This window comes from Tachysurus vachellii, chromosome 6, assembly GCF_030014155.1.
Source record: "Tachysurus vachellii isolate PV-2020 chromosome 6, HZAU_Pvac_v1, whole genome shotgun sequence".
NCBI classification, from domain to species: Eukaryota; Metazoa; Chordata; class Actinopteri; order Siluriformes; family Bagridae; genus Tachysurus; species Tachysurus vachellii.
The window spans coordinates 12780801-12795362 of record NC_083465.1 but is presented as its reverse complement, the minus strand read 5'-3'; the positions used below and the strand labels follow the sequence as shown (position 1 = coordinate 12795362).

Here is a 14562-nt window from a genome sequence, read left to right as displayed (position 1 = left end):
CTAAAATTCAAAAACATTCATTCTACATAAACCTTTAAGTATGAACCTCGAAAGCAGACTGCCGTGCCCACCATCAATACCATGAACGAACATCATTATTAAATATGAAATAAGTGATGAACAAATAATCAACCTGTTAATACATTCATCCTTACTGCATCTGGACATAATGAAGCATGTTCATTAACAGTTATATAGTGTATGCATAACCATTAATAATGGTAGAAGTTGTATTGGCATGTTGTCAACTGGTTTTGTTGACAGTATTAACAAAGTCTCTTTGGAAACTATCCACCACAACTCAATTTATAAGCTAAAAACTTTGACGCCATTTTGAATATTATGCTCCAAATCCAAAGTAAACTCTAACACAGGATACATATATTATGTATTATTAAATACAGATTTAATATACATAATGTTAATGTTAATAATTTTGTCCGGAGCTTCATATTAAAATTTATAATACAGAATTCGAAAATCATGTCTGTAAGTGGGGCCTTTTATTTTAAGTATAGTTAAAAGGAAAATCAAAATTGTATTACTGATAAAATATTAACTGTCCTATATGTTGAACCCTCCAGGTGTGCAGACTCCATATTGTTTTGGATTCTGTCTGGGGACAGGAAGTAAAATTTTTATTTGAATTTTTGATGAATACATGATCACAAAGCAACTTGTTAGCTTTTTTGTAAAGCCCAGTCCCAAGAGCTTTCATTTGGACAACACCTGAGTTTATTTAAAATAAACACTAAGCTACCTTTCAAGACATTATTTAGAATAAGCAAAGTATTTAAGTAATCTATATTTATTGCAATCCACCAATCATTTTATAGCATATAATATAATTCAAACCACAAATCTATCAAAGTATACAGTATGTTCTTATACAAAGAATGTATTACAAAAGTAACATGTGACAATAACAGTGCAGGAAATGTTCTTTTCCTTCACACACAAACCCTTCAGCTACGCAGATTCAGAGTGCCACACTGTTTGGGATCCTGTCTGGAGACAGGTAGAAGTAGGGAAGATTCTTCCCCTCGTTTCGATTTTTGATGACTTTGGTTAGCTCGCCCAGCTTCTGCCGGAAAGTCTCCATAGCCTGCTTCACCGGTTTCTCAATGAAGTGTTCATCAGGATACATACCCAAGAACAGCTGGAAAGAGAAGCACTTACAAGTGTTAGTGAAACTGCATTACAGCAGTGAATGTGGAGAGGAAGCATGTTTTGTTTTTTGTTTTTTTTGACAATCTCACCTCATTTTCTTGGAACTGACTAAGAGCCCACACTGCTCCGAGATGCCAGCAGGAGCGACCACGGTCTGGCAGACTGTTCAAGATGAATGCCATATCAACCTCACCCTTCTTTGTTGGTGGGGGTTTCCGCATAGTGGGTGGAGAGTTAGGGATCCATGAACACCAGTCATACTGAAAGTGTAACATTTGGTTTATAATACTGTATTGCAATATATCATTGTTTCTGTATTAATTTTTGATGATCCTTGATTACAGAGTGATGCTACCTGTCCAAAGTTGACAGCAGCGTGTTGTGCAGAAGCTGTGAAGATTATAACAGTCAGGTACTCCACCAGCTGCTCTCGGGTCTGCAATGATTTTGGAAACTCTAAAGACAACAAGAAATATTTCTTAACCAAATGCTCTCAGAAATGATTGGACACATCTTTCAAACTCACACAAATATAGAACATAGTTCAGTTCTTCATTTTTAGATTTTTTTTAAGCATGAGTGGTTGTGATTTTGAGGAAATTCTTGAGTGATGAAACAGGGAAGACATCTTTAGAATCTCCTTTAGAAACTTCTGACATCATGACAGTCATAGTTAAGTTGATTTTATGAGTCGTATACTGTATGTAAGCTTCCATTACCATCACACTCATTATTTCAAGGCTCATATGAATAAAGCATGTCCAGATGAAGAAAACATCAGAGTCAATTACTGTCAGGATCCAGCCCGGACTTTGGCCATGTGCGGTTGTTTATGTTCTGTGTTCACGTGTCTGCCCCGCCCTTGTCTCTTCCTCCCCGCCTCTGCACACCTGTTCCTCATGTGTTAATTGTCTTGTGTATTTAACCGTGCCACGTTACCTATGACAGCGCAGAATCCTTGTCCTCGGTCTTGTCTCTTTGCCTGTTTTGTGTGTTTTATTTGTTAAATCAGTTTATTTTATGCTATCCTGCATTTGGGTCTGTTTTTATCCCCGCGTCGCTGACAAATTACAGGGTTCTAAAAATATATATATATATATTTTTTTTTTTTTAAGAAATACTGTGAAAAGTTTGTTTCTTACCACAGTAATCAGAATCCTGCATTCCAAAGCTGCAGACATCTTTGACAAATGCCTGTATCTCCTCATCCTCCAGCACTGTTTTGTCACTATCATAGAATATGTGTACAATGTCCTCCACAAAACTACCAAGAGACACAAAAATGAGTTTGTCATCCATCCATCTATTTTCTGTAGGTGCCAACCCATCACAGAGCACAATCACACACACACAGTCTTTCAAACACTACAGACAAGTTAAAGATGCCAATCAGCCTACAACGAATATCTTTGGACTGAGGGAGAAATCCAGGGTACACAGCAGAAACCCCTAAAGCGCAAGATCCCTAAACCTCTCACCAAATATTAAAATCTTGTTTTTTTTACCAAGCAAAATGGGTTTATATTTAAATTCTGGAAACTTCCATGTTTACCTTTTGATTATGTCCCACACAAGGTTGCCATCATCTCTGTAGAAGTAGTAGGGAATCTCTTCCTTGCTGTCCATGCCTCGAGCCTTTATGGAGTCCGGAAAGCACAAGGACTTATAGGTGAAAGTCTTCATGGCTTTCTGCACTAGCTCTACATGACCTCCTCCACCTGTACCATTAGCCTGTCCATACACCCACACATTTAAAGTCATTTTAGTTCCTAGAGACACCACAAGTACAAAATTAGTGTTTAACATGTTTTAAAGGTGTACTAAAGGCTAAACATACCTTGTCAAAGAGTCCACATTCACAGATGAGTTGCTCGCGTGCTTTTGTGTTGATAGCAATTGTGTAACGAACATGTGGCAAAATCAACTGGAAACAAGATTTTAAACAAATCTTATGAAAAATTCTTCAAGAGCTGTGCACAATTTACAGTATGTACTCTAATAAGGCTATTTAATGCTTGGCAGATATATGTATTAGTTTGCCATGATAATGTGTAAAAATGGTGCACCTTGTACACGGGATGGACGGCAGGCAACTGTCGAAACATAGCAATGCCAAAAACCTCAGATATCAGATGGGTTCTCAGGAGGTGTGTCACTGTCTGGTGCACATGAAAGTCAGAAGACCTTACCCAGATCTTGGCCAACAACCAGTCATAGTCATTATCAGTAGGCAGGAAGATTGGGCTGTCTTCACCTGGGGTTTGACTTAGCTTTAAAAACATACAGAAATGTCTTATTTACAATCTGCAAATGAATTGACAGTACTAGCTGTTGCATGGTGCATTTGCCAGAACTTTGGAACATTAGTTACAAGTCATTGTAGATCAGGCGCCTACAGTGGATGAAAAATAAGAATACACCCAGTACAGGGCACATCACACTCATTCATTCCTAGAGGAAGTTTAAGAGTGTCTAATCTGACAAGTGAAAGGTTTTTCAGACGTGGGAGGAAGTCAGAGTAATTCGCAGGCTACTATACGTAGTTACTTTACTACAATAAAATTTGAAATTTTAAAAATCAATGGTGGTTCATTACATATTGATAATCTCTTTCCTTCATCTAAGTAATATTTTTTTTACTGCATCAGAAGTATTTTATAATGTAATTGAAATGGGGTTATACAAGGCAGATCTGCTGGTACTCTAGAAAGAATAGTCATTTACCTGTATGGCGATTGGCAAAATTTTGTTCTGAATGTTCTTGTACAGCAAGCAAATGGGTGCCGCTAAATACTGTAGGGTGCAAGGATCTGTAGCATTAGCTGTGATGTCCTCCATAATCTCATAGTCTGCTATGAAAAAGTTTCCTGCCTAAAAACCATGACAAACACAATTACAGATAAAAAACAGACTGCCTTACTGTTCAGTATAAGTGTTAATAATGAGTTACCTTAAGCTCATCTTCCAGAGAAAGGTCTCTTTCCAAGAAGTCTTTCACCATTTCATGTGTGACTGGAAACTTCTCTGGTATTTCTGTACACTTCTTGATCATGACAGGATTACAGCCATTTAAAAACTGATATCCAAACATAAAGTCTTCTTTCCAGTGCTGCATCACATACTCTGTCCAAAAGAAAAAACATTATCATGCTTGTGCTAGTTTATATGTAGAAATAAATGGTGTACTATTTATAGTTTCACCCTTGTCTTAATATTGTATGAGGATGGAATAATTCGAAGAACCTGATATTGTGTTCTTGATCCTCACATATATCCGTTCAAAATCTCCAAACTCTCCCCATGAGGACTGGAACATGTGCATGAACTGGTTAATACAGAGGTTCTCTATCCTAAAAGAAGAAGAATTCCTTGTTTTAATAGAAAAACAAACATCCTGTCATTAACTGCAAATTTGCTTAGATTTCTGGTTTCTTAAGCAGCATGTGAAACTGTGTTTACAACAAAATTATATTTTGTTGTTGTTCTTTGACTGCGCCTTGTTTGGGATCACTATAGCAGATCATCCAAGTTGTATATTTGATTTTGTTACAGGTTTGTTACCCTGAATACCCTTTATGACACAACCTTCCCTTTTTTAGCCAGGCTTAGGAAAAGCAGTGTGAGTTAACCTCTCAGTGGTGTGGGTTTCTGGGTTGGTTCCGTGCCTGGAAATCAAACCTCTGGCACAGTAGTTAGAGCATGGGATCCTGCTGCACCGGCAAATTTAGACTGATTGTATATTTAATCGAAGAGATTACTGATGTATAATTACTGATGGGCTTTTAAAGAAATGTATAAATCAATGATTGATATCAGATTCCCAAGGTTTCTAAGAAACACACACACGTGCACATGCACACACACTAACAAACACACACACACATATTTTGTGTTATTAAGAAACACCAAAAAGTTACACTTTCAGCTGTAAAAGATGTTGGTGAGCCAATTTGGACATAATGAAAAATCCAGGACACAACTGCAAGTCCTAGACATCCATGCAACAGCAAATTTACTGTGTTCAGTAGTCTGGCTGCAAAAATCATATGCAAATGTGAGAACAGTACAATGACTGTTTATTATAGAGTCAGAGAATATTATAACAGTGGGTGCAGTATGCTACTAGATAGGTAATGTTTGAGACAACAAACTTTATGTTGGCTTGAAAAAGCCAGTCTGAAAGTTTAAACTCACAGACAGACAGACAGACAGACAGACAGACAGACAGAGAGACAGAGAGATAGATAGATAGGTAGATAGATAGGTAGATAGATAGATAGATAGATAGATAGATAGATAGATAGATAGATAGATAGATAGATAGATAGATAGATAGATAGATAGATAGATAGATAGATAGATAGATAGATAGATAGATAGATAGATAGATAGATAGATAGATAGATAGATAGATAGATAGATAGTGGTCCTTATAGAGACCACCTCTCAATGTTCCACCTCACTGAGCTTGCCAAATTCTCACTTCTACCCAGTCGTATACAAACCTCAAACAGCATCACACTGAGACACCCCCTCGGGGTGGTTGTACACAGCAACAACTACCGTTTAAAAAAAACACAAGAAAAATATAGTTTGGGATAAACTTCAGGACATGCTTGAGATGAGGGTAATCGAGGAGTGGCATAGCAGTTGGTCTAGCTCAGTGGTCTTGGTAACCATATCCTTCAGCTCAGTCTGTGGTGACTTTAGAAAAGTCAACATGGTGTCTAATGTTGAGTCATACCCAATGTTTCATATTGACAAACTGCTTGATAAACTATATGTGACTTGCATTTATTTGACACTGGATTTGATAAAGAGATACTGACAGATCCCATTTTCCACACCATTCAGCTTTACCAATTTGTGGCTCTGTTCAAGTTGTTTGGAGCCCCAGAAATGTTTCAGTGGCTCATGGACAGAATCCTACACCTGCATGCTGTGTATGCCACCAAATATCATCATCTTTGGTAATGACTGGCAGTGCTATATATAGCACCTGAGGACTGTCCTGGGTTCGCTGACACAGGCAGGACTAAAGAATAATCAGAAGAAGTGCACAATAGGGTGTGTGGAAGTAGCTATCAGGGATTCCACATGGGTCATGCAGCCCCAAACTGATAAAACCACGGTGATTGCAGCCTGTCTGAAACCAGATACCAAAAAGGAAGTGAGGCAGTTCTTGCCAGGCTAGACATCACCAGCTCGCTTACTTTAAAAAGTTGCCTTTTTTTTTAAAAAAAAAAGAGAAGCTTCCTATTGTAAAAGATCTCAGCAATTCATTTTTAAAGGATTTTTTTTTAAATACAAAAGGACAAAGTGAAAATTCCAGGAAACAACTGCAAGTTAAGAAATTTGGTCTCATAATTATAATAATCATAATCATAATCATAATTACAAACTTTGATGCTGACAAAGCCAGTCTAAAATATTAAAAAAGAAGATTTTGAAAACGGAAATGGAAAAAGATCGATAGATAGACAGGTAGATACTTTGACTTCTGATCAGTTAAAAAGTGATAACAACTTAAATCAAACCAGGATGAACAACTTTCTTAAGTTTAGTTTGTGTAGCTTGGAAGCTCTAGAAGAAGAGATCAGAATTTTTTGGTCTAAGAAGAATAATAGAATAATTAAATAGCAGAACAAAGTGTTGGCTTTGTGCAAGCCAACACAACCAGAAACTACAACACAGAACTCACGCTTTACTATAATTCAGAGCGAAATCGATGCCTTTCTCACTGTCAAACTGGATATCTCGTGGTAGCTCTTTATGGGCATTTGCATCGATGCTCATGGGAAAGCCAGGATGCCACTCTCTCCATCTATAAAAAGAAGTCATAACGGTTATATCTATACTTCAGCACTGACAAAATATATGAAAATACACTTTTTATAGTGCACATAAAAGAAATAAATGAAGCAAGTCTCTACATACGAAATACCAATTTCCAGTTACAATGGTTCACACGCAATGTTTTCAAACATGGAAATTCAGTGATTCAATTTAATCTCCCAAACTTAGTGTTCATTTTATAGAGCTAAAAAAAAGTCGAAAAGTAAACAGTCTTTTTTGTCAAGATCATTTGACTTCGCTGTAGTACATATAAGAGCTATAGAAACATCTATTTCAAAATAATTTCTGTTAAACCTGTAAATCTTCTGTCTGTTTTCCAGTTCCTTGCGTCTGTGTTGTTTCGCCACTCTGGTTTTGTCATGCTGAGGCAGACGAGCTGCAGAGATAACAAGCATGCAAAAACCTTTGCAACTTTTTTTGTGTGTCTCTAAAGAAGACAAGGGATTTAACAAATCACAGATGCAAGACACAAGAAAAGAATCTCACCTCTGCCATCTCGAAGTATCACCTCTTTATCGTCCACTACCCAGCGAAAACAAGGGAACTCAATGTAATCTCCATTGGGGGTCTTCACTGTAATGTATTTACAATACCAGTCGTCAAGCATCCAGTACTTTTTCTTCTCAATCTTTATGAGTTCTATGTCACCAAGACTCTCTGATACTTTGATGTCATAAGAGTCCACCTGGGATTATACAAACTGGGTGTTAACTGACAAATTATAAGATAAGAAAAATGTCGTCTTTATTTTCTTAACAAATCATATTGTAGTAAACAGAGTGCAACACAGAAAATAAACACAATCATTCTTGTATTATGAACATTGCCAGATATAGAGAAAAGAGGAAATAGAGAAAAACATCTATGTTGAGACACAATGAAGCTTCTGACACTGAAGCTTCTGACTCAAGCTTAAAGTCCTCTCTTTACCCATTCATTAAAAAAAATTAATTAATTCACCTTATTTAAATTTGTCTGTTTTGCAAATACTGTATTGGTCTCCAGGTTACACTCCATTTGAATAGATTTTTCAGGATTTCTATGTCTTTGTTATGTCTTTTTCATATACTGCTCTCTTTCTGGCTCATGTTCACTTTATTTCTTCTTTGTTTTTACTGCTACTAATTGGCACCTACTGCAAATGTTAATATTACAAATCTTTTCTGCAAACACTGAAAAAATTTTCAACAAATTGACAGACATCTTACCGCTCCTCGCTCAAAGTCATTATATAGTGGTTTATCCAGAAGTGTTTTCTCACTGCAGCGATCCGTCCCCACCAAGGTCAGATAAATGTAATCATCAGTGCCAGCAAACCACTGAGAGCCCGTGGCAATAGTCACGGTGTATGAAGTCATCCCGGTCACAGAGTCTGACAGTCTGAGTCTCCACCAAGAACCCTTCTGTGGTCTTTCACAGAAAGAACTTCCCTTTTCTACATCACACACAAAACTGCGTGTGTACTCACACTCACAGAATATGTTTCTGATCTGCAGAGATAAAGCATGCAAATGCTTAAAGGCTATTTCTCAGTGGACTATGAATAGATAGAGTTTACCCATATGACACCCAAGAGTCATATGGAAAATCAAATATGTATCTACAATTCATTTAACCTAAATGTTCTGTATTCTAAGAGGTTATTATACAGTAAGTATTATCAGGAATCAGAATGATGAGAAAAGGCTCATTTCTGAAAAGTAAACCTCATTAAGGTGCCTTCTCATTTTAGTTTTACAGACAGATCATATCACATCAGAAAACAGTATTTGGTATACACCATATTTACCAGTCAAATGAGCCACTAGATCACAGAGTAGCACTATACAAAGCCAGAGAGGAAAATGCAAATAGGTGAGGAAAAGCCACAGTTTCTGCAATATACGATGGTATAGATAAAATAATAAATGTACTATTCTAGTATGCAGATAAGCAGAATATATAACCGAAACATCTCCCCACTGAGGCCTGCTAATATACATGTCAAGATGTTTGTACGAAACTCTATTAGGGATGCCGACTGTGTGGAGTTTCTTATGTACCCTGTGGGTCTGTGTGGGTTTTCTTATGGTCTTTGGAGTATCCTCTATCCTCCCAAATACATGCCAGTAAGAGGACTGGTGACTGTAAATTTATAGACTGTTGAATTAATGCATAAATATATGATCTCATGGTGATCTGCAGCATACTGAATTCCCATCCACGGTGTTTTCCCAGCCCACACCCAGTGATTCATTCCTGGATCACCATGACCAAGACTGGAATCAAGTCGTTACTGAATAAGAAAGAATTAATGATTACCTGTATAGGGGTTAATGAGTTTTACCAGAAATAAATATTTAAACAATTATTTTGGTATGCCAATATTCAACAATGAATTTCTTTGTCATGCCACATTCCACAGCAGAGGTTAACAACTTATATGAAAGTAGACACTCAGGACTTTAACAATTTGTAGTGCTTATTAATTATTTATGTTTCCCTAGCCAAATAGGGGCGTTATATCTATAGAAACGTTCCAAAGTAGAAAGTAAAAGGTGAACTCAAACCCTGCTCTCCAAAGTGCATGTTCGTCAGCATCTAAAGCGTCATGAAGGCGTTAACTTCAACCACTAAAGTTCTGTGTAATGTGATCCAAACAGTGGAAAAAACATATCACACTAAAAGTCTCCTGAGTAACTGTATAACAGACTTGCACATTTGTTTACACTGACGAAAAATGTCTGATAAGTCAATTTCCATTCCGACTAAAGAATGGAACGGTATAAAGGATTAAAGACTATACTTTAACTACTATATTATATAGTAGCCTATTATAATATTTGGTTTTCTTTAGAACTGATGGCATCAAAACCCAGAAAAAAAAAGAAATTGCATCAGAAAACACATTCCCATCACCATCACGTCCTTATACAGGCTTGTGGAAAAAAACTCAGAGTTATTTTAATAGAATTATTCAGCAATGAAATGGTGCAACGTCTATTTTAAACATTATAAGAATAGAAATGTCAAACAGCACAGTAGAAAATCATCTGTTATAGCTCAAGTATATGCAAGTTTGGTTTAAAAGATGAGGTGATGAATTGAAATGGCTGCTGTGGCTTTAACACAGTTTACTTCCTCATAATGAGGAAGTTCTTTTGTGGGAAGAAAATAAAGAACATTTGCTGAATTTGTGTGTAACCGAGCACAACACCACTAAACATCTGGAAGGATCTGAGTTCAGTAATAATGCTGAAATATTCTTTTACAATAAATGACAGATATGACCGGTGTGTTGTTGGCTTGTTCTTTGGTCACATCAAGTCAGCAAAGGCAAAATAAATAGACATACAATTCCATTCGATGGGTTAATTATTAGGTGGTGGGCTGTTGCAAAACAGGAAAATATGCGGATGCGTGAGCCAATGGGAAGTCATGACATTTTACACTTCCTGTGCAGTCAAACAATTATTTGTAAGTCATTGAAAGAATAGCGAATGCTTTGAAGATTATGTGCATTAAATTGAGTGCCATGGTTTGAACTCAAAAAAACTTTTGTTTTTCGTTTAACACACACACACACACACACACACACACACACACACACACACACACACACACACACAAAGAGCAAATACTATTAGTCACAGGTATGTGATCCTTGCCACTCATTCCCTTAGGCTCCGCCCTCTAATCACTTGACCACGCCCCTTACGGACAATTGGGCAATAGTTGTTTTTTAATGATAATAGCTGCATATGCACACAGCTGCATATGTTTTCAGACATTGTAGTGTAGGAAGAGATTTGTAAAAAAAATGTTTTTGAATAGTGTATTTTAGCGACTATATCCAAAGTTATACATTATTTCACATGCATAGGTTTACGTGCATACGTGTGTGCTCATCTATCACAATGCTTGTGCATTAACTTCACACTGTGTGAGCATGTGAAAACCTTCACAACCACAGTTTCCTTCTAACGGAGTGGCGAAAACAACGGGCTAAAAATTGTTACTAAGAACCACAACTTTATTCAAACTGCTCAGTCTGAACTTCTTCAAATGAATCAACAAAGTTTTATACACTGGAGAATCAGGAACAGTGAATGCAACAGTGCTCCTTCTCCAGTTACAAGAACGTTTTATTGATACACTGACACACAGACCAAATGGAGTTTTGCAGAAATAGAAAATTACATTTCATTTAGCCACTGAATAAATAAACAATTTTGTTCAATTCTTTTCACCAACCAGTAGTTTTGTATCAATTCAATATCTTAATATTATGTAAAATTCCAAATTTCTAATACAATTTCATATTTTGAATCTTATACAGGTAAATTCCAATACTCATGATCACATGAGAAATAATGTTAAACATTCGGTCTATCTGCCAATACAATTGCAACATTAACAAGACAAATATTTCTCAGAGCAAATCTTCTGAGTACATTATGATTTCATTCAATGGTGTCTAATACAAAAAAAAATAGACATTAACTTCACACACAAAAAAAAAACCATGAACCTGCTGATAAATATAAGCATATTAACAACCAATGCTTAATTAACTCTGTATATACAAGCTGTTCAAGCTAGATAACCTTTTTTTTTTAAACGAGGATTAAATAGTCTCCATCATCTTTCTTTCCATCGGACAAAGCAGCACCTGTAGATAAAGGCATGTTTATCACATAATATTAACAATTTAAAAAAAAATTATTTCAAATTGTCATAATGATTAAAAAAAAACATACAGTAACTGAATGCTGCACAGATGTTAAAATGATGTTTCATCTTAAGACTGCCATCAAGTGGAAGCAAAGAAAATGCCTTGAACAAAAAGATGAACCCTATGCTGTGTTCAATGGCTCTGAAAATGTGCTGAAACATACGTTTAACTTAAAAAAATTTTTAAAAAATGGTCAAGAAAAAACCATCAAAACAATCCTTGTCAAAGTGCAATCTCAATGTCACAGAGTGTGTTTTAATAAAGATGTCGAATCTATTGTTAAGAAGCTCTCAGAAACTCACAGCCTTCTACAGAAATCATCTGGTCCAAGAAGATATGCTACGAGAAAATCCATATCAAGTTCTACAGCATTTATTTGGAGTGAATGGAGGTAATACAGAAGAAAAAAAAATCATCATGTTCACTTTAATAGAAACATGCTCTTTCATGCAGTTATCAGGTAATAATGTGGCAAAACATAGAGGTCAACAGCTTCAGTTAATGCTCGTATCAATCTACAGAATAAAGAAAAAAACATGATTTGTTTGGACATGATCTGATGATTGATGTGAACATGAACTGAAGCTCTTGACCTGTATCTGCTTGCTTGTATGCGCTGTGCTAAAGCTGCATGATTGGCTGATTGGATAACTGCATTAATGAAAAACGTTAAGAGGCAATCACAGTACCGCTTCTGTCATGCTCATGGTGCATTATAGCTTTCACATACTGACATGTAATCAGTAATAAAAGTACAGAGCAGCCTGGAGAAAGATGTGTTTTGTGACACAAGACAGTAATACAGTCTGAAAGGTTAAGGCGGATTGTTCATTGCAACCACTGTGAAGTTAGCAGATAATTTCCAGTGATCTGAGTTAAGTAGTCTTCTCCTTATCCACATCTGTGCTCCTACAACACTCCCAAAAGCTGTGTGACAATTTTGTTCCTGGTGTGGAAGTGAGGATCCCTGCTCTAGTTCAAGTGCAGGACTTGCTTCATGAACTCGTAAGTGGTGAAGGCAACGGCTTGAGACGGTATACAGCGGATGTAGTTGAGAGACAGGCCACGGTACAGTCCCTTTTTAATCCCGTACTGAGTATACACATGCTTAAGAGTCTTTGTAAGTGAGCTAGGGTAAAAAAACAAACAAACAAAAAAAAAAAACAGATTAACACATATAAGAATGATTAGAAACAACAAATCTTTGAATGTTTCATTTAACATTTAAATTATTTACAGCCACTCGCAAATTCAGCTTCAGTGTTATTTCCATTGTGCTGGGTGAAAATACAAAGGCAATGAAGTGCATATAGACATAATGTAAATATGCCAAGCAAGTTAAAGAAGTATTTACTGTAGAAGAAAAATGCAAGAATAGGGACAACAGAAACAGCTGTAAACTGTAAGAGTTAAGCTGTGCAGAAACACTACTATCGACACGACAGAGCACAATTGTATTTAAAATCAGTCAACACTTACAGATGTTTATCGGCATCAGGGAGCACCGCTCCCAGCTGCATTCTCCTCCGGGCAACATCCAGAGGATATCTAAACAAACACAAATAGAGAGATATTAATCTAGAGGTCAGTTTCCTTTATACATTTTCATACTCATTACAAGGCTATATTCAGCTATCCAACACTGAATTCTGGCTTCCTTTCAAACCCAGCAAATGGGTGACTCAGACAGAAATCTAAATATAGATCAGCACCGGGCCTCCAAGTGAGCAGAGCAGAACAGTTTAAAGAGGAAAAAAAAACACAAAAGACTGGTTTCGAATAAAAATCTTACTCCTTAACTAAAACCACAAAACTAAGATTTCTTCTATGGATATATTTAATAATGGGAGTTTGAGCCATTTAATATTGTAATTCCTTATTCCCTAAAGGTATGCAGTGTTTTGTCTGAGGTTTAGAAGCCTGCTACTCATCAGTTTTTCCTTTGCAACCTTAGTGCGTAGTAAAGAGTCTCTGAATGCACCGTGTATCAAAGCTTTCCTGGTTGGTCTTCTGAGATGCCGTTCTGCTACCAAAAGTTTGGGCAAATGGATAATTGCACAAATGGGAAAATGTTCAGTGGAAACTCGGTGTACAAGATCAGGCTACAACAATATTCCAATCTTTTAATATAATATAAACAACGAAATGAAAACATAATTACGTAAAGATCCATAAAGCTTTTAAAGCTGCTACCGTTTGTTTTTCACTGAATGCATTCACAGAAAAAAAAAAAACCTCCTGAGTATAACGTACGATATAGTCTGAGCGATGGCCCCTGCTACTCCTCCACACAGCAGGTTAACGTGGGTCTTCAGAACCAGGACCTCAGGGTTGTCCAGTGACGGCTTTCCCAAGCGGTCTGGAAAATGAGCCAGTCCCAGACTCTTTAGTGTTCCAAATGTAAAAAACGCAAATCCTGGAGAAAATCAAAAACACAGTTAATACATTGTACATACTGTAAAAGTATCCTATACAGCAAATTGTACATTTAAAGTGGCACCAGGGACTTGATATATTACACAAGTGCAAAACCTGAAACATTCCAGAAAAAAATTCATGCTGATTTACTACTAGGGTTTACGGTGGGATGCGTCAATGACGTACACAGTAGCATGTCTTTGGTTTGTTTGCATTAATTATTATTATTGTATCACTATTATTATTTCTGGGTTTTGTCTTCACATCTATCGAAATGTTTCTCTCGTCATCTAGGTTCTTTCTTTGTAAATTGTTGCATTTGCTATACCTAATGTTTGTCTATCCAAATGACTTTAGAGCTTCACAGCTTTAAAAAGCTTCACGTTTCACCCCTAGAAAGCTCT

General features: G+C 36.6%; 2 protein-coding genes across 3 annotated transcripts in view; both read right to left on the bottom strand.

Moving 5' to 3' along the window:
• Window positions 1-792: 792 nt before the first annotated feature.
• Window positions 793-8478, bottom strand: alox5a (arachidonate 5-lipoxygenase a). Its single transcript, XM_060872338.1, has 14 exons — window positions 8235-8478; window positions 7513-7711; window positions 7321-7402; window positions 6872-6994; window positions 4414-4520; window positions 4121-4293; window positions 3895-4041; window positions 3237-3440; window positions 3008-3094; window positions 2723-2901; window positions 2313-2434; window positions 1526-1626; window positions 1260-1430; window positions 793-1159 (listed from the first exon to the last, which is right to left on the bottom strand). The coding sequence occupies exons 1-14, from the start codon at window positions 8382-8384 to the stop codon at window positions 980-982; spliced, it is 2025 nt and encodes a 674-aa protein (XP_060728321.1). The 5' UTR covers window positions 8385-8478; the 3' UTR covers window positions 793-979.
• Window positions 8479-11074: 2596 nt separating this feature from the next.
• The window catches only part of slc25a16 (solute carrier family 25 member 16), a 6667-nt gene continuing 3179 nt past the window's right edge, over window positions 11075-14562 (bottom strand). For both annotated transcript variants that reach the window (XM_060872337.1, XM_060872336.1), the window contains exons 8-10: window positions 13994-14156; window positions 13220-13288; window positions 11075-12869 (exon numbers count right to left, since the gene is read on the bottom strand). In XM_060872337.1, the coding sequence (XP_060728320.1) occupies window positions 12713-12869; window positions 13220-13288; window positions 13994-14156 (389 nt within the window). In that variant the 3' untranslated portion in view covers window positions 11075-12712. The remainder of the gene's footprint in view (window positions 12870-13219; window positions 13289-13993; window positions 14157-14562) is intronic.

Coding starts and splice junctions, on each gene's coding strand:
- alox5a (XM_060872338.1), bottom strand. CDS start 8,384: ATGACTTCATACACCGTGACTATTGCCACGGGCTCTCAGTGGTTTGCT. Junction 4,042..4,120: donor CTCTGGAAGATGAGCTTAAG/GTAACTCATTAT, acceptor CATGGTTTTTAG/GCAGGAAACTTTTTCATAGC. Junction 1,627..2,312: donor GCAGGATTCTGATTACTGTG/GTAAGAAACAAA, acceptor TGTTGTCTTTAG/AGTTTCCAAAATCATTGCAG.